The 24,964-nt window shown below is 42.0% G+C and overlaps 1 protein-coding gene across 4 annotated transcripts; it reads right to left on the bottom strand.

The window, feature by feature from the left end:
* Nucleotides 1-45: 45 nt before the first annotated feature.
* IDNK (IDNK gluconokinase) lies at nucleotides 46-10,827 on the bottom strand. Of its 4 annotated transcripts, none has more exons than XM_037373234.1 (5): nucleotides 10,755-10,827; nucleotides 10,422-10,452; nucleotides 10,042-10,128; nucleotides 8,459-8,502; nucleotides 46-6,302 (listed from the first exon to the last, which is right to left on the bottom strand). In XM_037373234.1, exons 3-5 carry the CDS (start codon nucleotides 10,069-10,071, stop codon nucleotides 5,942-5,944), a joined length of 435 nt encoding a protein of 144 aa, XP_037229131.1. In that variant the 5' UTR covers nucleotides 10,072-10,128; nucleotides 10,422-10,452; nucleotides 10,755-10,827; the 3' UTR covers nucleotides 46-5,941. The 4 variants fall into 4 exon arrangements, with proteins under 4 accessions (XP_037229131.1, XP_037229130.1, XP_037229133.1 ...); XM_037373233.1 differs by lacking the exon at nucleotides 10,755-10,827 and adding an exon at nucleotides 10,607-10,726; XM_037373236.1 differs by lacking the exons at nucleotides 10,422-10,452; nucleotides 10,755-10,827 and adding an exon at nucleotides 10,607-10,730.
* Nucleotides 10,828-24,964: the final 14,137 nt, after the last annotated feature.

Here is a 24,964-nt window from a genome sequence, read left to right on the forward strand (position 1 = left end):
CCTCTGTAAGGCAGAGGGAAGAAAGTAAGAGGTATATGATGTTGAAGATGACTAACTTAGATAAAATGGGGTAGCAGAACAAAAGATGCTACTCTGTGTGTGTGTGTGTGTGTGTGTTACTGAATAGCATCTGCTTTTTATTGGTCTTCTTCGTCAGTGTAGTTGTGAATATGCTCACTGAATTCCTGTAGTGCTTTTAAACACTGGGTTTGAACATTCTTTTTCTGGTACAAGTATTAATTCATTTTGCTCTAAAAATCATTGCTTGCAAATAGCTTAACTCAAGGTTGTTAATCACTTTGAAGGGAAATTATAATGCAACACGAAGGAAGAAGCTGAGCACACTTCAGCATATAGTGAAATTGTAAAAACTTTTGTGAAAGCCATGTATGCAGTTTTGTTGGCAGTAGCTGTGTTGTATTCTTACCACAGAAGGGAAGTTTCAGTCACTGTCTAGTAATCTTGTCTTACTTTGGCAGTAAGTAAGTTGATCAAATACTGGTGATGCATGGCACTGGGAAAATTTCAGGAAGTTCTCCTGGTTAGCAGCCTCTGCCGCTGGATCAAAGTCTCATAGAGGTAACAGCATGAAGTGTTAAAATAAACAGGAATAGATTAAAATAGAATCTATTGGTAAGATAAAAGGTTTTGATTATATTAAATTCAAAATACCTATAGTTTGGGTGCAAAATTATTGCCAAGCCAGTGATCAGACCCATCATCATACCTTCACAGTGACTTCTATTGGGTGGGTAGCTTTCATTGCACCAAGTGCATGACTGTGATAGGGAGGTGATACAGATAGCAAGTAGTTTCTGTAGAATAATCACTACCTTTTTACAGTTACTTTCACAAGACTTTGTTAGGATCTTCAGAGTAACTAATCTGACTATAACATGCCTTACTAGGGCCTTGTTTTAATAAATTTAAGACCCCTCATCATACAGAAGGCAAGTCCTTTTGAGAATACAATCTGTAACATGCAGAAAGCCTACTGTCAAATGAAAAGGTTGGGTGGGGAAGGGAGTAATTTTAGCAAGCTTTACCAAGGCACTAAAACAATGAATCTAATTAGCATGAATGCTTTCTTGAGACAGTATGCAGTTCACCTATGTAAGTATTTCAGTTGCATGTTACAAACTAGGAGATGCTATATTTGAAGTAAAATTTTATTGCAATTCAGCAAGAGGTGAAATTTGATCTACATTCTACAGTGAGCCTTGAGCTAAGTTTCCTTCTTGAAATACAGGTGATATTTATCAGTAAGTATTGTCAACTAGTAACAACAGTTACTGACTTTCTGTAAGTGATGGTAAAACACTGAGCCAGCTTTTGCATAGGAGGGATTTTCAGAAAACACAGTAAATGGAATAAAGTTTGTAAGTAGGGTAGACTTTTTATTAATCTTTAACAATAAAAGAATGATAACACTTGGTGGTGTAATGGCATATTACAGTGTTTCTGTTAGTGCACTGCTTCCCCATCCCCCATTGCTGCTTTTACCATCTTTCTAAAATTCTCTCTTAAGAAGTATGATCTACCTCTTCTTTCAGGAGCCATTATAGTTAACTGCAAGCACTTCGGTAACTTGTATTTGAACTGCTTGCATTTTGGACCAGAAAAAGGGCATGTCTGCCTGAAGCTTGTCTCTGTTTTCTTTTCCTTTTCCCCTACACTGGACCAAATGATCTGGTAGGATTGATCCGGTCTACAGAGCTGCCTTGCCTGATAATCAGACTATTGCTAGAGATAGTAACTATTGCTAGAGATAGTAACTGCTGCAAAAAGAAAAAGCTGGAAGTCATGGTAGTGTGAATTGACAGATGCCATTTAAAATATGTATATTCAAATCAAAGGTTGTTACAGTACTGTTGGGAATGTGACAGCAAGATTTCTAGTTTTAAGGATGTGGTTTCTTCTTGGTCCAGTGCCTGCCTAATAAAATAACCACCTCAATTTAGAGCAGAGTTGCCAGGCAGCTGGGGTTGTTCCTTTGCCCGTATAGACAACCTGTGTAGTTTTAAGAAGGTTGTACCTTTTCTGTATGTAATGTATGAATGGATACTGTTACTGGGATCTAGCATTTCATTTGTATTTCCTCATAGCATTGCAAAATGCTTATGCTGTATTAGGTACAGTATTTACACAGCATGTTACAAACTATGCTTAGCATAAAATCTTGAGGAGGTATAGAGCATCTATCTTCCATAGATAAATTGTGCTCATGGCAGAAACATGGCAGAGAAAAAACAATTTTTAACTCCAGATGTTTCCTTCTTAGCTTTTGCTGCCTTTGCTAAATGAATTTCAAAATACAGACAGAAAGCTTGCATCCCAATAACCTGAGCTAAACATAAATAACCTGCCCAACTAACCTGAACACAACATCCCTAATACAGTGTTCAGTTCACTTAAAAAAAAGGCAGGGGGTGGGGTGGGTGTAAATGAAAGGTGGGGTTGTCTTTTGGCAGGTAAATGAAACTTAAGTACAGGGATTCTTCTGCGATCTCTTCCTTCCACTCTACACATGCCAAGCCTCCTTGAAATCAAGAGTGGTTTTATGTGGTTAGCATTTGGGTAACTGACATCTGTTAATTTGTGATGCACAAGATGTAAATGAAGAGAAGTAATGCTTTTTTATAGTTTAGAACAGCAGATAACAACAGATTAAGTTGACAACAACCTTTTATGCAGTATCTGAAACTGTCTCAAATTATGGAGCTGGGGTCCACAGCCAGGCATGCAAAATGCGAATGTGCTGTTCTTTTAAATAATTTGCACTTTCCTGCAGCTGCATGTGAACAGGCTGGCAGAAAACTGGAGGCTTTTCCCGTGTAGGGGAAAAAAGCCAGCCACTCCTGCAATCCCCTGTGGATTTAGCATTGCAAAGGTCAGGTATGTGGCACTGTGGCAAAAGTTTTAGTAAACTAACGGTTCTGTCCAGCTCGTTACACAAGCATGGTCCTGTGTTGGGGAAAATAAACTGAATGTGAGATGGAGCTAATGGAAGGTTTCCCAGGAGCCTTGCAATCTTCCTTTTCTAAATAAAAAGCAAGCCAGAAGAGTGTAGAGGTAAAGCATCTGTAAGAAGTTGTGTTCGTGAAGATTTCACCTGCACCGTAACTGCTTCTTGGTTTCTACTTGTTTATGGAGCGGGCAGGTTGTGCAGTTTTTTTGGCTTCATGTCCCTCTCTGAGATAAAGTATGGTGGAGGCAAACTCCTGCCTTTTCTGAGATTCAGAGAGAAATGCAGATGCTTGGCATTATCTTCAGATCCATATTCTGAGAAAAACTGATGTGTGTTTAACGTTTTGCTGTGTTCACTTACTGTCAGCTGCCCTTTCTTGGAAATGGGAGGTTCTCATGAGCACCAAGTCTGCAAAATATGACTAGCTTTAGGTAGGTGCTGATAATTCCTAGTTAATGTGGGGGCTAGAACAGTGAAGATACAGAGGTGTCTTCTGTTAATGGAAGTGGGAATTGCAAGCTTCAGGCACCAGCTGATCAGGACTTGACAGACTAAAGTACTGAACTCCAGGCTGTGAAAACTACATGTATCTTGTGACATGTTTATCTAAATGGTTGCTTTGTTGTCCTTTCAGAATCATTTGAACTGTAGAAATACCTGTTTTGCTTTAAGTAAAAGCAAAAGGCAAAATATTAAAAAGCTAAGGAAAGGAAATACTCCTGTCATGGGAGCTAAGAGTGAGAAATACCGCAACCTAATTTGACAAAGCATGACTTGGCTGTAAGTAAGAACATACTGTTTTGTTCAGAAAAGACTTACAAAACCCTAGGTGCTTACATTGGCTTTCCTAAGAGGGAATAGTTTTTAAGTGTTGAGTACAATTTTCTGCTGGTGCCAGCAGCTTCGGGAGCATCCCATAAAAGCTGACAAACAGATCTCAAAATCGGGAGTCTAGTCTTTTCAGAACTCATGCTTGAGAATGTTGCCCAACTATTGTTTTTTTAAGGTCTGATCATATCTGTGACAGGGTGCAGCTGCTTTCCCATCACTGTTCAGTGTCCTGACCTAGTTTTACTCTGTCTGAAAAAAAGTGAGCACAGATCTCTATTTAGTAATGGGTATATTACAGAGGCTTTCTTTGTAAAATTGTGTATTGGGAAAATAGGAAGACATCACAAAAAGCGGGAGGTACCACGAGAGGGTGCCGTTTCTTTGACTATCACAGCTACTAAACCTTCACCGTTCTGACAAGTCACTTTGTCTGAAGAGGTGCCTAGTCGCTGAAGTTTGATGGTGCTAAGGATCAGACAGACATACCTGTCTTTTGCACGTACCTTTGCCTCTGTTTTAAGCTTGCACCTTGGCTCTCACCATAACCAGACTCTGAACTGAGAGCAAGCCCTGTTTCTAATGCTGCTGTGCTGTACAGCAGGAGACTAAAACTGGTAACAGCCTGGTAATCTCCCTCCGGGTCACGAACAAACACGAAAAGGCCACTTCTGTGTGGGTATGTTAACATACACAACCCCAAATCTGTTTCTAAGAATGTCTGCTTTCACTCAAGTAACACCTATTTATTGTACTGATCTAAGCACAGTAGTTTGTCTAGTGAACTACAAAGCCCTTACTACTCATACATAATGAAAACTAAGACAAATGTTTGTCTTGGTTATCAGATAGTTATCCAGGTAAAAATTACACCAAAGATGTTTTGAAACATGAGTTTTGATTCTAAAGGAGTTCATCTGTCATCCTAGAAATGAAAAAATTGCATGACAGTAAAAATGATCCATGTGCAATGGCATCCATTCAGATGTGACCCAAATATTTGTTTCTTACAGAAACTATCTGTAGATTTCATTAAGCTAAACATGGCATCCCTTGTGTAACAAGACATAAAGAACTTTTTAAGAAACTCTGGCAATAAAAAAGGATTTCAGCCTTAAATTCTGTGAGTTAGGTAACAGACAGGCTATTTGGAATTTTCCAATCACCAAAAAAAAAGTGAGAAATGTGCATTAGAAATAGTTTGATCTTAAGCTTTAAAGCAGTTGTATGAACACCTATCCATATGCATGTGTTGGAGTGGGCATTGGCAGAGGTGGAAAACTAAAGCACACACCAGAAAAGGGAAGTGAAGGAGGAGGTCCAACTGTGAGAGAGGTATTAGTTTTTCTATAAGAAGGAAATGTCTATCAATCTTGTATTATTTTCACTCAATTTGTATAGAGTATTGATCACTGGTTGACTCACTCTCCACTGTACCTCATTAATGCGTGTGCTTTATACATGAAAACCATGAGCTGAGAGCCAATATGATGCCACTTACACTTTATTTCTAAAACTTTCCATACAATTAATTGCATTTTGTATATTGCCTCACCACCACTACCTTTTTTTCCTCACATTTTTCAGCTGGGTGTTCAGTAAGAGTTCACAGAAGTTCTCATGAGGTCACCAGTGCCCTGGTTAGCTAGGACACAAAGCTACAACTTACTGAAGATCTGGTAGTGAGACAGTGGTAGTGTCAGGCGCAGAACTTCATCATCCATGTTCCTGCCTCTTACACTTCTAGAAAAATAGATTGTTTCTAACAAAGCTGTAAATTATTTCATCACTTAATAGCAGAAGTGCCCATGTCCACAGAGTAAAAATTAAAATGAGGAAAATTAATTATTGTGTATGACCCTTGGCAGGATATTCAAAAGCAGGCTTTTCCTAAAATGGGAGTTTTAACTTCATATGGTGAAGGGTTAAAGAAGTTGACAGTTTTTGAAAATTTCATCTTGCACATCTTCTACAGAGCCATGATAAAAATACTAAAAAAAAAGCTCTTAATATTGCAATCCATTTAAGTACCAAGAAAAACAATTTGTTTCTATTTAATAATTAAGTTTTTAACTTAATAATTAAAATGCTGTTTCACAATCTTAATATCTTAAAAGATAATTTCTGCATGTGTAGTTCAGGGTATTACTCTAGAAGAGCCTCATCCTGCAAAATGGCACTCTCTATCTCCAGCAATATCTTGGGGAGAGATTTTTCTACACTGACGGTAATAAAATTTTCTGGTGCTGTAGGAGGCTCCAGAGTATCAAACTGAGACTTGAGAAGTTCAGGTGGCATGAAATGTCCTCTCCTCTTCTCCAGGCGGCCAGCAATAATGTTTATAGGCCCATGCAAATGAACAAAGAGGATCTTCAGTGCTGGCTTTTCTCCTGGTTGTGCTGGCTGGTTGCTTTCAATTGCAGATGCTCCGCTAACTAATACAAGCCTGTACATCTTCTTCAGTGCAGAACAGGCCAGAACAGCATCTTGGCTACGCGAGTCTTCTCTATCAAAAATGAAAGAAGAAAAAAATACATCCACGTGTGGTATAACAAAATGTTATTCTGTATTAGTTCTACTGAACAAGGGAGATGAGACCCGGATCCCTGCAGAGGACAGCCTTGGGAGAAGCGGCATTTTTTCATAATTTTGACAGGATTTTGAAATCAAATTACCAATGCAGGTGAAGATGTGATTTGAAAGTGAGGTCAGGCTAGCCAGCCTCTTGGTAAAATGTAAATCTTGGGAACATTTTCTATTAGCCACCATTCTTTCCCAAATCAAATTTAGTTCTAGCACTGGGAAGTATCACCATCATTTCCCCACTTGCTGAGAACAGCAGCAACTGAATATCCATACAAACTCCCATCTGTTATCTATAAAATTACTGTACTAATCTGTTCAGAGTATGTGGCTGCTGAACAGTACAGGCCTCTGTTCTTAAATACATACGGAGGTATACTTTCAACACCTGTTTTCATTGTGTCATATTTAACTGTAATGTTCTATTCTATGTTTCCTGTAATGGCAGCACTGCATATATGTCCACTTCAAGTTAAACAAGGGATTGGATGCAAGTAAATTAATGCCTTGCACATAGGATTTTTTACTGGTAAAGTTTCTTAAAATAAAGGAAGCATTAAATGGTGGGTGTGTCTGTTTCATTGAAAAGCAAATCCAGAATTAGTTTTGTAATCAAATTAAAATTAGGTATGAATCTATTTAAAAATTATGCTCTGTTCATCAGATTTTGGTGCACAAGGAAACAAGAACTTATAATATCTACTATTTTCACCTAGGTAAGCCAATGCCAGCCTCAGCTACTTGTACCAGTAATTAAAACACTGGCATTAGGGTCTTTTAAAGTATACTTGATTTTGCAAAGTTTCTGGAGCTGGGCAGTAGCCTTGGGCTAGCATGTAACATAAGGCAATGGATCCAGAGTAACAATCCAGACAAACTTCTCAGTAAATGAGCCCGCACCAATGAGGTATGCTCACCTGGTGTGCTCAAGCAAGGAACAGCCACGGTGTAAAGGCAAGCTAAAGAGTCCCTGCTCTCCCAGCCTTTCCTCATTTGGGAGGCGCTTCAGTCCCTTCATCACCTACATGGCCCATCACTGGATACTCTCCAGTATGTTCATGTCTCTGTCATGATGGAGAACCCAGAAATGAACACAGCACTCCAGGTGTGGCCTCACGAGTGCTAAGGAGAGGGAAAGGATCACTTCCCTCGACCTGCTGGCAATACTTTGTGTAATACAGCCCAGGATATTGCTGGCCTGCCTTTTCAGAAGAGCACATTGCTGGCTCATTCAGCTTGGGTGTCTGCCACAGCACCTCCACAGGTCCTTTTCTGCTAAGCTGCTTTCCAGCTGGGTGCCGGGCAGTGTCTGTACTGGTGCCTGGGGCTGTTCCTCCCCAGGGGGAGGCCTTTGCACTTCTTAAACTGCATGGAGTTCCTGCCAGCCCATTTCCACAGCCTATCAAGGTCCCTCTAGACCCGCCACCCCTCGCAGTTTGATGTCATCTGCAAACTTGCTGAGAGTTCACTTTGCCCCATCACCCAGATCATTAATGAAGATGTTAAACAGGACAGGACCCAGCACTGACCCCTGGGGTATACCACTAAGTTACCGGCCCCCGGACAGACTTCGTGCCACTGATCACCACCCTTTGCACCTGGCTGTTCAGCCAGTTTTCAATCCACCTCACTGTCTGCTCATCCAGCACTTAACTTCCATCAGCTTCTCTATAAGGATCCTATGGCAGATGATGTCAAGCAAACTTGACACTGTATCTTTAACAATATTTTATAAAATTTTATCCTGCTGTCACTATTGGTGGATTTTGTGGTTATGTACTTTGTAAGTATCTAATGTCAGGCGTGTTACTGAACTGGATCCTTGAAATTATTTTTACACAGACAGTAGAAAAACAACTATCATTGGCAACAATTTCCCAACACTTTTATTCAGGCATTATCTCACCCTTAGCAATTACTGTGACAGCTTAGATAAATGAAAATGGAATGGCTTTACTACCTGCAGAATATTTTTACACTACTACATACATTTCTGCTTTGGAATGCAATGGAGAAAAATACTTTTGGTACTTTTTATTTTCTTTAGCCTAAACTCCTCACAGCTAGATGTTCTCTTACCTCCTTAGTATATCATGCAATACACAAAGCCAGGGAATCCTGTCCTAGATAGAAAACAAGTTAGTTCAAAATTGTTTATGAAATTGATTTGAAACAATTAGTTCCAACATCTAGAGCATTTTGACTAGAGATGAAAATTAGCATTAAACTGTACAGCAAGTTCAGTTTTGATTCTCATTCTTCCTAACGCAGATTCACCTGAAGGCTAACAAGAAGTGCTCATGTTGTCAGTACGATGTTTTTAGTGGAATAGTACTTTTTACATTACAGATACCTGGAACTATCTGATGGAAGTAGTTTGTATTTACATGTAGCATGCATGTTGTAAACCTTTGAATGACAGTCAACTTCTCTCTTGCTTCCATTATACAATTCAAATGTACAGCCTGAATTGTTGTTTCTTTTTCCTTGTATCTTGGCACATACACACAATGCTTTGGATCAAAGTTGAGATTTTCAGGAACAGATTTAAATTTAGTTATCTGCAATAAAATATATCATTTTTATGTCGGTAGCAATCACAAATGTGTTGTCATAGCCACAATTTTGCAATACTTCTGCTTGGTAGTTAGGCAAACACAATGTGAGTGGTCGATCAACTTATTATAATCTTATTTTAAATGTTAAGCTCCCAGAAACAGTTTTTTGTACATATTGAGTACTAAACAACTGCTCCCATTTCATCTTTCAATGCTGTTATTGCTGAGTGAGTACAATAAATGATAAATGGACAAATAAATGCAACAACTCTTTGTTATTGTCATTACAGAATCATGTCCCACTGGAAGGCACTCACAATTTTGCATCTCTGGAGCTTCAGAAGAGATGCTTCCCTCTTGCTCACACTATACGCCAATGGTTTAGTCATTCCTTTGCACAGTGCTGCTTTAGACGACATGCTAGCATATATGAACTTCCAACTAATACTGAAAGATTAAAGTTTCTAGAACCTACAATATTGTTTTTCAGACTATACAGAGTGCTTTGAAGAACTCCCTAGCTCAGCTTTGTTTCTAGATATTTCCCAGAAAAAGTTCAAGAGGTGTCATCTTGTAACTTTTCTAATCACTCAAGTCTCTCAATTTGTAAGTATTGTGAAACTAACTTGATCTTTTCTACCTGTTTAAGCTTGAACAACAGGCTGAAGGGAAGGAAGGACGTTTTAAGAAGGAGCCTGTAAAACAGAATCTTGTGGACTAATCACTGCAGTAACTGAAAGTGATGAAATGTACTTCACTAGAAATATTTGCTTGTCTTCTTGTACTTAACTCGAAGCAACAGCATGTAATCTAAAGCTACGACCTGTATATTGATGTAGAGGGAGAGACTTCTGAGAGAGAAATCCTGAATCAGAAGCAACCGCCTTGTGAGCTACCAAGCACACTTTGATAAAACTACTTTGTTTACTCAGAAATCTTTGTAACACAAGAAGCCTCCCCCTTACCGGCTGCAGACCTGTAATTTCAGCCTGTGCCTACAGTCAGCCTAGTCCACCTGAAGTACAACTCACTGCAGTGGGATGTGCCAGAGGTTACTCAGGTAACTGTGTCGATGACTGTTCTTTCAGGGTGTATACAAGGTACCTCGTCATTTAGTGGTATTCCTTCTGCCATCTTCTTTTTGTTCTCTGGAGAATGGTAATCATCAGCATCGTAGAATTTCCATCCGAGCTAAGAAAAAAAAAAATATAAATTATTGATCATTCAGCCAAACCAGGTGAGCTAACAAGGCTCCCAGGCTTTATGACGATGTAATTTCTACGCCAAGCCTCTTGCACCACAGCATGGATCACCACTTACGTCATGTTGATTAGTAACAATTACAACGCCGGCTCAGCAGCAGCAACCGCTGACACAGCGCGGCGCGGCGCTGAGCGCGCCCCCGCCCCAGCCCGCCCGGCCCGGCCCGGCCGCCCGCAGGCAGGGGGCTGCCCGCCGCCCCCGGAGCCGGCACGGCCACGCACCTTGGCTGCCAGGCGCGACCCCACCGTGGTCCTGCAGGGAAGCAACGAGAGTCGGTTAGAGCCTGCCCTGGCCCTCGGGCAAGGGGCTGAGACCCCGCCCCCGCAGACCGGCTCCGGCAGCCTGCGGCGACGGCGAGTCGGAAACACCCGCCCGGGGCAGCCCCCGCCGCCCGCCCGGTACCTACTTCCCCGAGCCGCTGACGCCCATCACCACCACCAGCACCATGGCTGCCGGCCCGCCGCGGCGCTCCCCGCCGCCTCTCCCCGCTCCCCTCTCCTGCCTCCGCGCCGCCGCCCCGGCCCCCTCCCCGGCTGCGGGAGGCGTGTGCGTACCCGCCCGCAGGCTTCGGGCGCGGAGGGCGGCGCCGCGGGGAGGTGGGGAAAGCACCGCCTCCTGGCCCCGCGCGCCCCGCCCGCCCCGCGCGCCCCGCCCGCCCCGCGCGCCCCGCCCGCCCCGCGCGCCCCGCCCGCCCCGCCCGCCCCGCGCGCCCCGCCCGCCCCGCGCGCCCCGCCCGCCCCGCGCGCCCCGCCCGCCCCGCGCGCCCCGCCCGCCCCGCGCGCCCCGCCCGCCCCGCGCGCCCCGCCCGCCCCGCGCGCCCCGCCCGCCCCGCGCGCCCCGCCCGCCCGCGCGCCCCGCCCGCGGTGGCACCGTGCGCAGGGCCTGCCGCGCGTTCCTCGCTGTGCCGCCTGGCCGCGCGCCTCCTGCCCCGTGGCCCCCGCGCGCCCCGCGCCGGCCGCGGCCCCGGCGACGCGGGTAACGGGGAGCGGCGGCTGCCGTGAGCGTTACAGGGCGCTGGTCACCCGTGCGCACGCAGGGCTCTGCCTTTACAACAGTCAGCCCGCGCCCCGTGGCCTGGCTAACGCTTGTTGCAGCGCTCTTGCTAAGGATGAGTCAAGTCCTACATATACTTTAAAGTGTGGCACTGCCCTTAGACACCCGTGCCGTGCTGCTGGCACGTACCCACGTCCGGCCTGGCAAGGTTTCTGCCCTTGCAGATCACGGGCGGCAGAGCTCCGGCCAGCGCTCGTGGAGTTTTCCTAGGCAGGGGAGCAGCACGGGCATTGCCCGCGGGAGCCGGGAGGGCATGGCCTGCACCTGCCTTCGTGCCCAGCTGGGGAAGCACCGCTGCTGTTTGCAGGTGTTTATTTTGAAACACAACCTAGAAAATTCATGGCACTGGCATTGTGCATTTTGTTTTCAGCTTCCTTTCTTAAATCTTGTCTTTGCAGGATCCCGTCGTATCCTAGGTGGAGAAATTGCCACCTGCCACTAATGCTGCGAAGAGGACAGCAGCACGGTAGTGGCAGGGCATAACAAATCCCTGGATGTCCACAAGACTCGGATGACAGCCTCTTCGTGGGAAAGGCTGCAGTCTAAATAGAGAGTATATGGGTGACGAGAATGTGCAAGTGGGGCAGTAGTTTGTGGGGGGGGTTCTTTTTTCCTTTTTGGAAAGGTTGTAGTAGATCTGTGTCTTGGGGGAAGGTGTGGAGGGAACAATACCTCTTGGGAGTAACAAGGCAGAGAGGGCAGGGGCATAGGCAGGCTGATGGGTGTGGGATGTCCCAGACCTGCAGCTCACGTCCCTGACTGACAGCCTATGCATGCACAGCGAGTGATGTACCGTGGGCACTGTGTTTCTTGCTCCTGGATGGACTGTGTATGCCATATGTGAATGCTAAAGTTGCTTTGCCTGTGCGCGGTAGGCACGGCAGGGATTTACAGACTTTGGCAGTTTGGTCGGAACAGGCACCGCAACTAAACAACACAATGTCTGGCAGTTCCAGTCCAGGTTCTATATATTCTACTTGAAGACAATTTGCAGGTGGAAAAAGAGTTAACAGTCAATTGAGCTCAGACATCTCATAATCCTACCGGGGGAGGGGCTAGCAGGTACCTTGAGTAGATGGCCTGACGCTAGGGTGTCAGGAAGGGAAGAAGTATCCATGAAAAAATCGCAAAGCTGGTTGGGCACCAAGGATGGTCACATCGTACTGCATGTATCACCGCCAATGTGGGAGTTCAGCTGCTAATGCTTTATAAACCACAGTTGACAATGAGGAGCAGTGGGTAATAAGTGTGTTTTTCAGGTTACAGGCGCTGACTTGTTCCAGAATAGGCAGTAGTGCTAATTCTAAGTATAATGATGTCATATTTCTTGTATAGTCATGATTATTTGACATAATACGATGGATTTACCCATGTTTAAAAAAAACGTTAACAAGTCCTGGTGTTTTTATAATATTGTCTCAAATATGCTGTCATACAGATTCTGAAACGGTGTACCTTGCTCACTTACCCATGGCTTCACGCTTCTGTGTGAGAAATTGTTGTTTGAAATAATAAAAGAGGTCTTAAATGAACATGTTATTAGCCATACTGATCCATCCAGTTAGTTTTAACTCATTCCTTCTACAGTTCACATTCTGGTTTCTCTGCTAGCATAGGGATAGATAGAAAAGAGTTTTTATCTTTCTTTAATAAAAAAAAAATTAATTGGCACTGCCATAACAAAAGATGTATTGAAATTTGAAAATTTGATTTTATGGGAAAATATCTCCCTGTTTGAATTATAGACATTGGATTTCCTCTTTGTTTTTCTCCTGTAAGTAAAGGCTATCTAGGTGATTGCAAAATGAACAAGTTCATTACACTGGACAGAGAAAACCTAAAACTTTATTTAGAGAAGAGATCTGTTAGTGGTGGTGACTCTTCATGAAATAAATTTAAATTGTTTCTTTTTTATGAGTATTTTAAGTTAGCTTCTCCTTTGAAGGAATAAAGTTTTTTAATACATATCAGTTAAGTTTCTCAACTAGAAGTCCTTCTCCAAAATAAAGAAGACTGAGTGAATCCTAGCTTCTGAACCTAAAAGGAGTAATGTGATCTTATGAATCAAACCTTGGAAGAAATTCTCAGAAAGTACATTAAGTCTCCCAGTCCCCATGAAATTTTATTTGCTTTGCAGGGCACTTCAAATAACGTTATGAACAATGGATGCCTTGTGGAGTTTTTTTGTTATCTGTTTCTGACTATTTAATTGAAGTTGGAACTGCCTGTAGTTCACATACCTATTAAGAGTTTCTTAACAAAGACCAGAACCTTCAAAGTTATTAGGCCACCACGTAAACAGCCTAGTCCTCAAATTACTAACAGACCACAATGATTCCTTTAAGGCTCCCAGTGACTGAATGCAAATCATGCTGTAATGGCAGTATGATTGTGCTAAAGTAATTCAATTTGCCTGTGTCTTTTCAGTTTCTTGGCTGATTAATTGTGAGGCAGGAGGAAATGTTTCATTCAGATGAGAGCTCTTGGGAGATCCAGGAACAAAACTGAAAATACCTGTGGTTGCTTTGATCCTGAAAGCATTATCACAATTGCTATTCCCATTCCCAGAATTAAAACCTTAATTTTTCTGTCACAACAATCCTTGAGATTTTGTTAACATCAAGAGCAACTGACTACCCCACTCCAGCGCACACTCAACTGCTTTTGTAACGAGATTATCACAATTTTATCCAGCTTCATTACTACGAAGCAGAGAAAACATCTGTTTCTCTATTTGACAGCTTTTTTTCATAATGTACAAGTTTGCATTTTATGAAAAGCTCCATGCTGGACTGGTATGATGTCATCTAACAGCTATTTTATATCACTGTATTTGCAGGAAGTCTTGCCAGGAGTTCTCTTTCACTCAAAAAAAGTGAAAGCCTACTTGTCATTAACAAACCATGAGCATGCGTTGACGGAGCTGTACAGACAGCAGATGCTGCTGCAGGGAGGGGAAGAGGAGGAGGAGAAAACTAATCAGACTGTACAAACACAGGAGCCTATAGGCAATACGAAGAAGGCAATTATATTCAGACTTCCTGCTAGTGTGGTTCATTTGATTTGTGCAGATAGAATTCAAGTTAGTAGTCAACTGGAGAGGCGATTGGGTAAATTTCAGCCACATGGTTGACTTAACAGGATCACGTCGCATACTCTTCGGTATCACTTAAGGTATGCTTAATGAAGTTGTAGATCCCACAAGGTATGTAGATACTTTTGGTTAGAGTTGAATTAGGATTCCCCTTCAAGTCAGTCCTAATCAGAGACAAAATAAATATTTTTTCCGCTTATTATTTCTTCAATAACATGGAGGAGCTTCATAATAGTCTCTGTCATTTAATAATATGGGCACATCTTAGGAAATTTATTCTGATGCTGTCGTTCCATTGACGACCATTTGCTGTAATTGGCATGGGTGCCTTCTCTCTAGCATTTAAAATTAATATTACTTCCAGTGTTTGCAGAACATATAACTTGATTCTGAAGCTCTGATGTAGTTACGTAAAAAAGCTGTATGGTTTAATGAATTCCAGAGTACATTGACATAGCTGAAATAGGAGACTATGGAATGTCAATGTCTTCTGATGTTTTATTTATTATATTTAATAACAGGTGAAATTAGGATATAATGGTGAATGATGAACAGTCAAAAATTAAAAGGAAACCCCCCCCTCAAGAATACCTACCTACCAGAAAACCGATCATGCACTTCTAGCCCCTAAAGAGTTTCCAGATACAGAATTTTAAAATACTTTTTTAAATGGCATTTAGTCTGTTTTATGGCTTTGGGGAATATTTTCAGTGTCTTTCTGAGCCTCTGTGGTTTGACTAATTGTCTAATACTGAATTTTTGGAATTCAGTAAAGCTTTATCGTCAAATTAGCTGCCTAATTTTAGAGAAGGGTAACATAGGAAAGAAAGGATTTTACTTTTCTGAACTTATTTCTACTTGCCTTTACTTTATCTGCCTCCTTCCCAAAGACACTAGGAAAGGTCTGTTGTATTCAGGATATTGCCAAATTCAAAGTAGGAGAAAACTACTCCTGTTCTAATTCATGATTGAAACTTGCCCCGGCATAATGGTGAACTACTATAAGAGTGCACAGACCTCTTAAACCTTGCCAGCAACATGCAGCATCATGGACATCTGTTCCTTATAAAAGTGAGGGCTCACATAAGTTGGGTGTTCTCAACTTCCTAAATCTTAAGGGCAGAAAGACTGTCTTTCAAGCAACTAAACCCCAGATTTATGTAGACCTTCAGGGGTTCAAATTAAATCCTGGATATGTATTGACAGTAAATACAATCTAGAGAGTGTTAATAAGATGTGTTCATTGTGAGGAGAGTTGCTGAAATAAATAGCCTATACTGGAAATAAATAGCCTATACTGCAGTGTCCTGTCACAGTTAGTCCTCATTATGAAGTAAATCAGCTTCAAATTATGGCTGTGTTAATCAAAATCATACCAACAGTTTTCAGAATTTGTCCTATGCAATGCAAAGTCAGTCAATACACTGTCTGAAATCCTTTCCTTTTCATATTTTGGGGACGGGGGAGAAGTTAGTACAAACTGGCTTTCTGCAACCAAAAGGATTTCCCAGTACTGGGAAAAAAATGGTCAGTTTGATGAATCTGTCAAGCGTTCAGGCATTTGGGATCAGTAAATCAAACCAAAGCTGGTTTAGGTTTTAAGAATCACATTAAGTATTTGTACATGCTACCTCATCCCATTTGTTCATACTGAAGTGCAGAGCTTTAGGGTGTGATGTTCATGAAATAAAAAGTTAGAGTTCTAAGTAGCTTTTCTTATTTTTCCAGTTTGCAGTACAAAAGACCCAGTTAAGAGGGAATGGGAGTAACTTGATCTTGTTGCTTCTAAGCGACATAAGTAGGTTCTCAGCTCGATTACTGTCATGGTTTAACCCCAGCTGTCAACTAAGTACCACACAGCTGCTCACTTACTCCACTCTGCCCCAGCAGGATGGGGACGAGAATGTGAAAAAGGTAAAACCCATGGGTTGACATAAGAACAGTTCAATAACTGAAATAAAGTGTGGTTTTATTTTATAAAAAAAAGGCAATGAAAAGAGAGGTAACAAAAATAGACAGAGGAATAAACCCCAAGAGAAACTAAGTGATATATAGTTGCTGACCACCCGATGACCAGTGCCCAGCCAGTCCCTGAGCAGTGTTTGGCGGTCCCCAGCCAACTGCCTCTAGTTTCTATACTGGGCATGATGTTCTGTGGTATGGAATATCCCTTTGGCTAGTTCAGTTCAGCTGTCCCGGCTGTGCTTCCTCCTGGCTTCTTGAGCACCTGCTCACTGGCAGAGCATGGAAACTGGAAAGCCCTTGATACAGAGTAAACGCTACTTAGCAGCAACTGAAACATCAGCATGTTGTCAAGCTTAGAATAAATCCAAACCACAGCACTGTACCAGATACTAGGAAGAAAATTAACTCTGTCCCAGCTGAAACCAGGACAACTTCAAAGCTGAAGGAATGGCAAAATTAACTGAAAGTAGCTATAGGTAAGAAGAAGAATGCAATACTTCATACAGTATTATAACCTATACATGACCTAGCTCACTAATTTCTATATCGAGAAGCCTAAGAAAACATTGATCTGAAAGTTAAATACATGTAATCCTAAATACTATTTAGGAGCTATTTTTAATTCATTGTTATTTTTCTAGGAATAACAAAAAAAGAAATACAATAATATGCTTATGCAATGGCTAGGTGACTCACTTTCAAGAAAATTAATGTAGATAACCAGTGGAATATTAGTTGCCTTTTTACATGGTTGTTTTGAAAACATTTTCATTTTATGGGCTATACTTTATCAGTGTAATCCAGAGTAAATCTTTTGATACCATCTCCAGGTTTGCACAAGAATCTTACAAAATTTAATTGTGTATAAGAAGTCAAAGTCTGTTTTCCCAAATAAAAATTTCTCTACGTGCCATAACAGAAATTAATGCACTAGCATAAAGACTCCTCGAAGGGCTCAACAAATCAAAATCTGTTTGAACCTTGAGGTCATAAAATAATATTTTATTTATCTGCCATCTCAAGAGTGTAAAAAAAAAAAAAAGAACTACAGCGGTTTCAGTCCAGAGAAACAACTGGAGCTGCAGCACTGTGATTCAGAAGTGACCGTGAAAGCCAAGGGGCTGTGTCTGGTGCTCAGAACAGAGACAGGATGATACAGGGGTCCTTCTGCCCGGCAGTGGGAAGCTGCTGGCACATGTGGTGCTGGCGGCTTGCGCAGCCGCTGCTCGCAGCCCACAGTCATGTGCAGTCTGGAGTAATTCCAGCTCTGCTGCAGGGGCAGGCTGGAAATAAAGAAGACCACAGGGTCACCGGGAGGCAATTTTCTTTTTTCAGTCTCTTCAAAAAGAAATGGGGCATAGCTAAAGAGAACTTCAGGAGAGCTGTACTGTTTCAATTCCAGCCTAAGTGAGACTAAAAGTAGCTGCTGCAGGATTACATCTGTCACTTTGAAAGCTTCTGGTCTCCGTTGGAAGTACAGGTTTTGCAACAGATCTGTTATTTTATCATCTTATCTTGTATTTGTCTCCTCACACCCAGGGAGTAAAACTTAGGAATGCTGTAGTTCAACAGTACTTACGACAGCCACGCTGATGGAGGACTACCAGCTTTGAAAGCACTGAAAGCGTTACTGAGATGTAGCCAGCTGCTGCTGGCTTTGGGAAGTGGCGAGGAGAAAATACAGGTATCTTAAAGTGCAGCTCCTACAAGTTGTAAGATTACAATTACTGAGCAGTTATCAAATGATTGCTTTTGAAGTGTGCTTTCTTAGTATCTCTGATGTTTGTTGCTTTTGGTTAGTCCATATCTCTCCTCTGGATAGCCAAGCCTTCATTCTGCAATCACCTACAAGTGTACTTAGCTCTTACGTAAGAAAGCCACTCATGTGCAAAGAAGTTTAGCAACAAAGGTAATTGCAACTTTAAATCCTGTCCTTATTAGCTTTTACATAACTAAAAGAGCAGATCAATAAAAAGCAATAGTCTTTACAGTAATTTGCAAAGTAATTAATGACAAAAATCAGAAGCTATAAAGACAGTTATATCAGAAACTGAATACTGTTGCATATTATTATTCAAAAATCACGGTGCTAATTACTGTAATAACATACTCTGGATAGAGATTAGATGGGGGCAAGATTAACAAACTTGAAATACCTGTTGTATATGATACAGGTTTTTCCTGTACTTCTTAATTTGTTCACAAAATGTACTAGGAACCTGACATACTGCATATGCAAAGCAGGAGTTTTATTTGCTGGACTTCACCTTGATTTATGCGAATTAGACATGGTGTAATGTCCAGTTCCTCATACAGTCTCCAACTTTGAGGATCATTCCTAGTTGGAAAAGTGCTTTAAACACATCAGAAGTTAGACAACTACCAGTATAGACAAAGGTTGTAAAATTCCAAGTTGCATGATGGGAGTATTAAAAATAAGAATAACCTCAAAAGGAGAAAAGGAATTATAAAACCAGCCAAAACTGGTCTAAGCACTTTCAGCTGTTTCAAAGTGCATGTGCAGCAGCCATGGAAACAGGATGTTACTGCAAGCAAATTTTGCCCATCAGCATCCAAAGTCTCTCTGGTAGCAAGAACAGTATAAAAAAACACACCAAATTGTTGCGTGATGGGGATTATTTCTCTCCACTCATTGAGCAAGGCTTTTGGGATGCTGAGAGCTTTTCAAAACCTGGCTCTGCAAAGTCTGCTGGTCTGGCCACCCGGTAACCAATGCTAATGTAGTTTTTGTATATTTTATATTGAGTATTAGTGTTACAGTAATGATCAACTTTTACTCTTGTTTTTATCATCCCTGCAATGATAAAGCTGAAAAGATGTGACTATTTGGTGTAACATTAGACTGTGTTTTGGACTGGAGCCTTGCTAAACATTATTTAAACAAATACTGTTAAAAAAAAGGAGCTGTTCAGGCTATAGGTAGGCAATACCTCTTTTCTCCACCTGCCCAAACTGTCTGCAAATATATCTCTATCTACTTTAAAAATAAACTTTTTTGATGGGCAGATATGCGTTGCTATATCCCTTGTCTATGTACAAATACAGTCAGAAGAGCAGAGCTCTGATTTTCAGCTTGATCAGGAGATGCTGAGGGTCTTTATTCAGACTACTAAGCCACTGGTGTGGGAATGTTCTTTTAACTTGTCATAGACTGTGGAGATACATGGATATGGCAGCCACCCTGCATTACTCAAGAGACAATCAGGTTCCTGTAGGTACTGAATTAACTGTAAACATCTGAAACCACCAGTTGTGTCACATGCAAAACTTGTTAGTCTTTCAGCGGTGTAAGCTGCAGGGTTTCTCTGGGACTGTTAACAAGCCCAGAAGCTTACTGCATGGATTGTGTGAAAGCAATGAGAGAGAACCAGCAATGAAAGAAGTATTTGGGAACAAACGTGGTCCTCAGAGGAGAGGAACTCCTTGGAGAGGCAGCATGGGAAACTCTGAGAGAGTACGCTGCCTGCTTTCCTGACTACAGCATTAGAAAAACAGAACTGGCTATACGTTCCCTGAAAAGAGAAGAGTCTACCAAAGAAACATTTCAATCCCTATGGGTAAACACCCTGGCAAGTCCCAGGACCCAGTGAACCATGACAATTGTCTCACTGACTTTGTACCCTCTGAATCAAATGCTGGGAGCTGACATTTGCCTTCATGATAGTTGTCTTCTGTGGATTAAAATCAATGTAACATTTTCTTGAGTAAGCAACATTCAAGAATAGTATTGTGCAATACAGTTTAACTCAGATAAATGTTGATTGATACTTGAGCTTCCGGGTGACGTGCAGGAAGTTTGCTAAGAAGTTTGTATTCAACCCATGATTCTCTGCTGGAAGGGAGTACTGTAATGTTCTTCCTATACTTCTGAATTTTTGCAGAGATTTCTGAACTTCAGCAGTAAAAGACAATGCACCCTTCCGACTGTGAGCCATGGTTGTGGCTGCGCTCGTAACTACACACAAGGAATTTGGAGGCCAGCAGGACCACCGGTGTCATGCAAGCTGTGAGACATCCCTACAGATTTCAATAGGACTCTATGTCTTTTTGCTGGGGTAATTGTGGCTGAATATGTCACTGATAGCTCCGTATTTTTTAGTGGCTTTGGAGTGAGAGCATGTTTGCCTCACAATAGAAATTCCTTTTGAAGTACAAACATGAAAACCCCGAGTACTTTGGTACTGCTGTCAAATAATGTCCTGTTTTACAGATCTTGTTGCCCTCTCATTCATGCAATGCGTACTTGATGGTTTTGTGATATTTTTGTAATAAGGTAAAAGAAAGTAGAAACCCTATGTGAATTATAGTTTCAGCTTGTGACTCAACTCTGCCCTCATTGAAATCAGTAGAACTTTTGCTATTTAAATATTTTTCTTTGTAATTTATGTATCTTTAAATACTCTTAGGGTTTGTTATTATAGTTATAAGCATTATAGAAATATGCATTAATATTTTATATACAGTTTTCAAATTACTGGTGCAATATTCAGATGCCAGAGACCTTTTATTTCAACATGCAACCCCCCTCTTTTTCTTTACAATTGTTTTTTGCTATGAAGTGAAATTGATTTTTTTGCCTGTCAAATACTTACTTAAGAGTTGAACAAAAGCATCCCGTAGGTATGTATATATAACATTTATATATCTGTATATATAACATTTGATGAGCTTGTTTGTTTCCGTATTTTGAGTGCTGTCTAGTATGCCTAGATCTATTCAGTTGGCTCATTACTACTTCAGGCTTGGCTTCCAGAATTTTACTGGAAATATATACTTCCAGCACTGGAAATAAAATACTTCCAGTATTACACAAATACAGTGTGTGGCTCAAAGGCAATTCTATTGAAGATAACAAAGTATATGCACAAAAATTTTGGACCTTGGTATGAACAATGGGTCCTTCAGAAGTCACCCAAACCTACTTCTCTGTAACAGGACCTCTAGGACACCTAGGAAGCTAACTTTCCTGTGGACCTTACAACTCTGAGAGCAAAACTCACGCTTCCCTGACTATAGTAAACTGCTCCCTGGAGTATTGGTTCATTGCTAGCTCAGTCCTCCACCCTCCACTCTTTAGGATATGTTCTGGAGAAGCCTGATGTCCAGATCATCTGTCTTCAGCTGAAATATTGTAAAGCTGGGGTTCCTAATCCTATTGTGGGAGGGAAGTGGGTAAAATCTGAACTGTCCTAGACTTCATTTAATTCTAATGAAGTCACTGTTGTTTGCTTGTGGCACCATGATCTATGAGTCGCAGCTAATTGCTGTACATGCTGTATGGCTTGGCGGTGAGAACCTCGCAAAGGGCCCAAGCCCGAGGTGATGGGTAAGTGTGGGTAGAGTGGAAGAAGCTGAGTGTTTTGAGCAGGGCACCCCTGTGGGGGGCAGTGAAGTGTGTAGCGGCTCTACCCATGCTGGCACCCGAGGTCTGACCCAAGGCAGATGTGTTTACAGCTGCAGCAGTTGCATTTATGGGTTAGTCTTTGAGTATTGGACATTTTTTATACACACACACACACAAGTTTAAATTATAAACACTAACTTAAAAAGCTAAATTTGCTGTGATGATCAGTCACTGAAGGAAAACCCTTAATTATTGTGTTCTGTAACATGGCTCCATAGAGAATCATCCAGAACTCAAAGTACTGAAGCTCATCAGTGCTCTCTGCTATCCCTGAATCTAACTTCATATTTGGCAGCAATTCCTAGGTAAATAGGGAGTATAGGCTGCTGTCCCTTACTCCATTTGAATGTTCTCAGGCCAAAGCAAATTCATTCAGTGACCGTTTAGGTGAACAAAGAATGGGACTGTGGCTATTGCTTTGAGTGACAGTCCTGAGACTGATGAACCTCAAATGCATTTCAAGCATGTGCTTACCCACCAGCATTTGTTCTTGCAGCCGTAATTACCTGGTATTGAGTATCTCCCATCAGATCTTCCATGCTCTGCAGTGTGAAGCCAAGTGAGGGTTTGGATAGACCTCTCTGTAACATGCCGTGGTCTTGGCAGCAATAGCAGTAGCCAATAACCTTCCACTGACTCAGAAGTGGGTAGATGTACAAGCATTGTATTTTTATTTTTTTTATACTCCATCAGCTCAGCTTTACTGTTAACTGAATTGAATTTATCTTTGTGTTGCTTTGTGTTTTCTAATCTTGGCCATACTATTTAATGCTTGTTTCTGAAGTACCTGACTTTTCAGGTGACCTTTCCAAACACTAGCAGTGTAAGGACTGTTTGGTCTCCAAGATATGGCAGAAAAAGGGGTGGCTGCTGAAATATGTTTGTGGGTTTTCTTTGTAACTTGTAATAATATGAGACATTTAAAAGCCTTCTATTTGTAGGGGGGAAATAATAAAAAGGCCTTTAAAGCTTCATGAGTAAGGGAGGAATGGCAGTCCTGGTATCTGATGCAAAATCCATCTGATGGATTTACATCCTGCAGCTCCAACTGGGCAGTGTTTCCTTTCATTGCCTGTTTTTTTTCCCTATGTGTGGAGTATTTCGTTGTGATGGTTTTATTTCTTTGGTGACATCCTGCTGGTTGGCTACTGTATTCAGTGCTAATAGTGACTGTATTTCTGTGGTAAATGAAACATAGAAATCTGTTACATGTCTCACAAGTTCTCGGGCTCCTCAAGTCTACATGGTATGGGGCATCACAAGCAAATAAAGTGTCAGAAGGACATGAATGATCTGTCTTTAAAGCAGGCAAGAAAAGTTATGCTGAGCTTTGTGCAGCTGCAGCTGTGCTGCTGTTGGTACACACCAGTCCACACTTGCTGTGTAAGTCAGTTTGGAGATATGAATTTCATGCTGCTGTCATCACTGTGTCTGTAACTTAGAACCCCTGGGAAGCTCGCCCCTCTCCACGTGGTTTTGACAGTAAAAAGAAAAACCCTCTGACAGTGGTAGACTTTGACCTGCTCCCTAAAGCTTCATCATTGTCTCAGCTCCCTCTTCTGGTTCCCCTTTTGGATGGAGAAAGACTGTGAAAGATGGAGATGCTGCGGAGACTGAAGGGAAAGGTAAAATACCTGGCTTAGAAAGAAACGATTCCTTCTCTATTGTAAACAGGAAAATCTGTGTCGCCTGACACTCAATGCACACATAAGCTGAAATCCTGCATCTGCTGCGTTCCCACGCTGCAGGACTGCAGGACAAAAAGTGTTACTTTATTACTCACAAGTGGGTGCCCGCAACTGGTGTCTCAGCTGATAAGGTCCTTCTTCCATATTTTGTGGGCTCACTGTGGCTATTGAGGTGAATAATCTGTTTTAAATACTCACTGATTTGCGTCACTCTTCACTGTGCAATTGAAAGCATTTCTTATTTACAAGAAGCATATACTTACCATTTTTCTTTTATGTTCCACGTTAAAGGGCTTTGCGTATGTATTAGCTGGCAGCAGTGAGCGTTATGTACTTCTCTTTTGTTTGTGGTTGTATTTCCTGCTGTTAGCAGTCCAGCAGAATGCCAAAGGAAGAAATTTACAGCAGTAGCAGCACTTAGGCTTTCCTATTGGCCTTTCAAAAGGACATAATATCTTGGTTTAAAGCTGTTAAATGTATGTATTGAGGGCTGTGCTTATAGCAGAATTTTGTTACGGCCATGTTTCTCAGTATTTCCTGATGCATTAATGCTAGCTCCAAAATACGCAAACAGACCCTCTGGGATATTAGTGTAATATGAAAATACCAAACACACAGTTGTAGACATTACAACAAACCCGTCTAAGGCTTAGGTATATAGATCTGTAAAAAAGGGGTTTTAGAGGTTGATTCGCTTTGACATTTTCCACTCACATGGAACTATTTTCAAAATATGGAAGTTTACAAGCGATCATGGACAACTAGGCAAAATGACTGAAATACACCTTGTGTGTGGCTGTCAGTACTCTTTTTCTCTTTGCAGACACTTCTGGACACATCCCCTTTTGCACTGGCTGTTTTTCATTTCGCACAGAAAAAGGGGGTGCTCCTTTTTCGCCACAGTGCTGATCCCTGTTTCAAGGCTGGTCAACTTCAGCGCTTGCTTCCTGCAAGGTTTTGCACAAATGTGTGTAGTCTTTTGTGGTGGAGAACGTAACGCTGAAGGCACGGGATGCTGTATTTTCTTTCCCACTTGCACAGCAAATGGGATGAAACTGCTCCTCCCTCAACAACCATTCTTTTCCCCGAGGAAACAAGTTTCCAACACCTGCACTCTTAGAAGAAGTTGCATTGTGATTTCTTCCCTTTCCTTACAGTGCAGCCACCTTCTTTGGTCAATTTTGTTATATATATATAAAACTATATGTATATAAAACTATACATATATAAAACTACATGTTTTTCACAGGGTTCTCTGGTCCTCCTCCTGTGTCAGCCTGTGTTGGGGTACCCCGGAGACCCACGCTACGGTCGGGCAGGCGGCATGGGGACTTCACTCCCGGCTCTGCAGGGCACCGGGCACTCCCCGCGAGTGCCGGTCGCTCAGGTGCGCTCCAAGCCAGGCGAAGCACAGGCCGGTGCCGGGGAGGGCAAACACACGCGCGGGCCATTTCCCTTTCCCCAGCCCGGCGGCGCGGCGCCCCGCGGGGCGTCTCGCCAGCGCCGGTGGGGCGGGGGAGCGCGGGGTGCAGGTGAGGG

Source organism: Falco rusticolus, chromosome Z (assembly GCF_015220075.1).
Source record: "Falco rusticolus isolate bFalRus1 chromosome Z, bFalRus1.pri, whole genome shotgun sequence".
In the NCBI taxonomy this organism is placed as follows: Eukaryota; Metazoa; Chordata; class Aves; order Falconiformes; family Falconidae; genus Falco; species Falco rusticolus.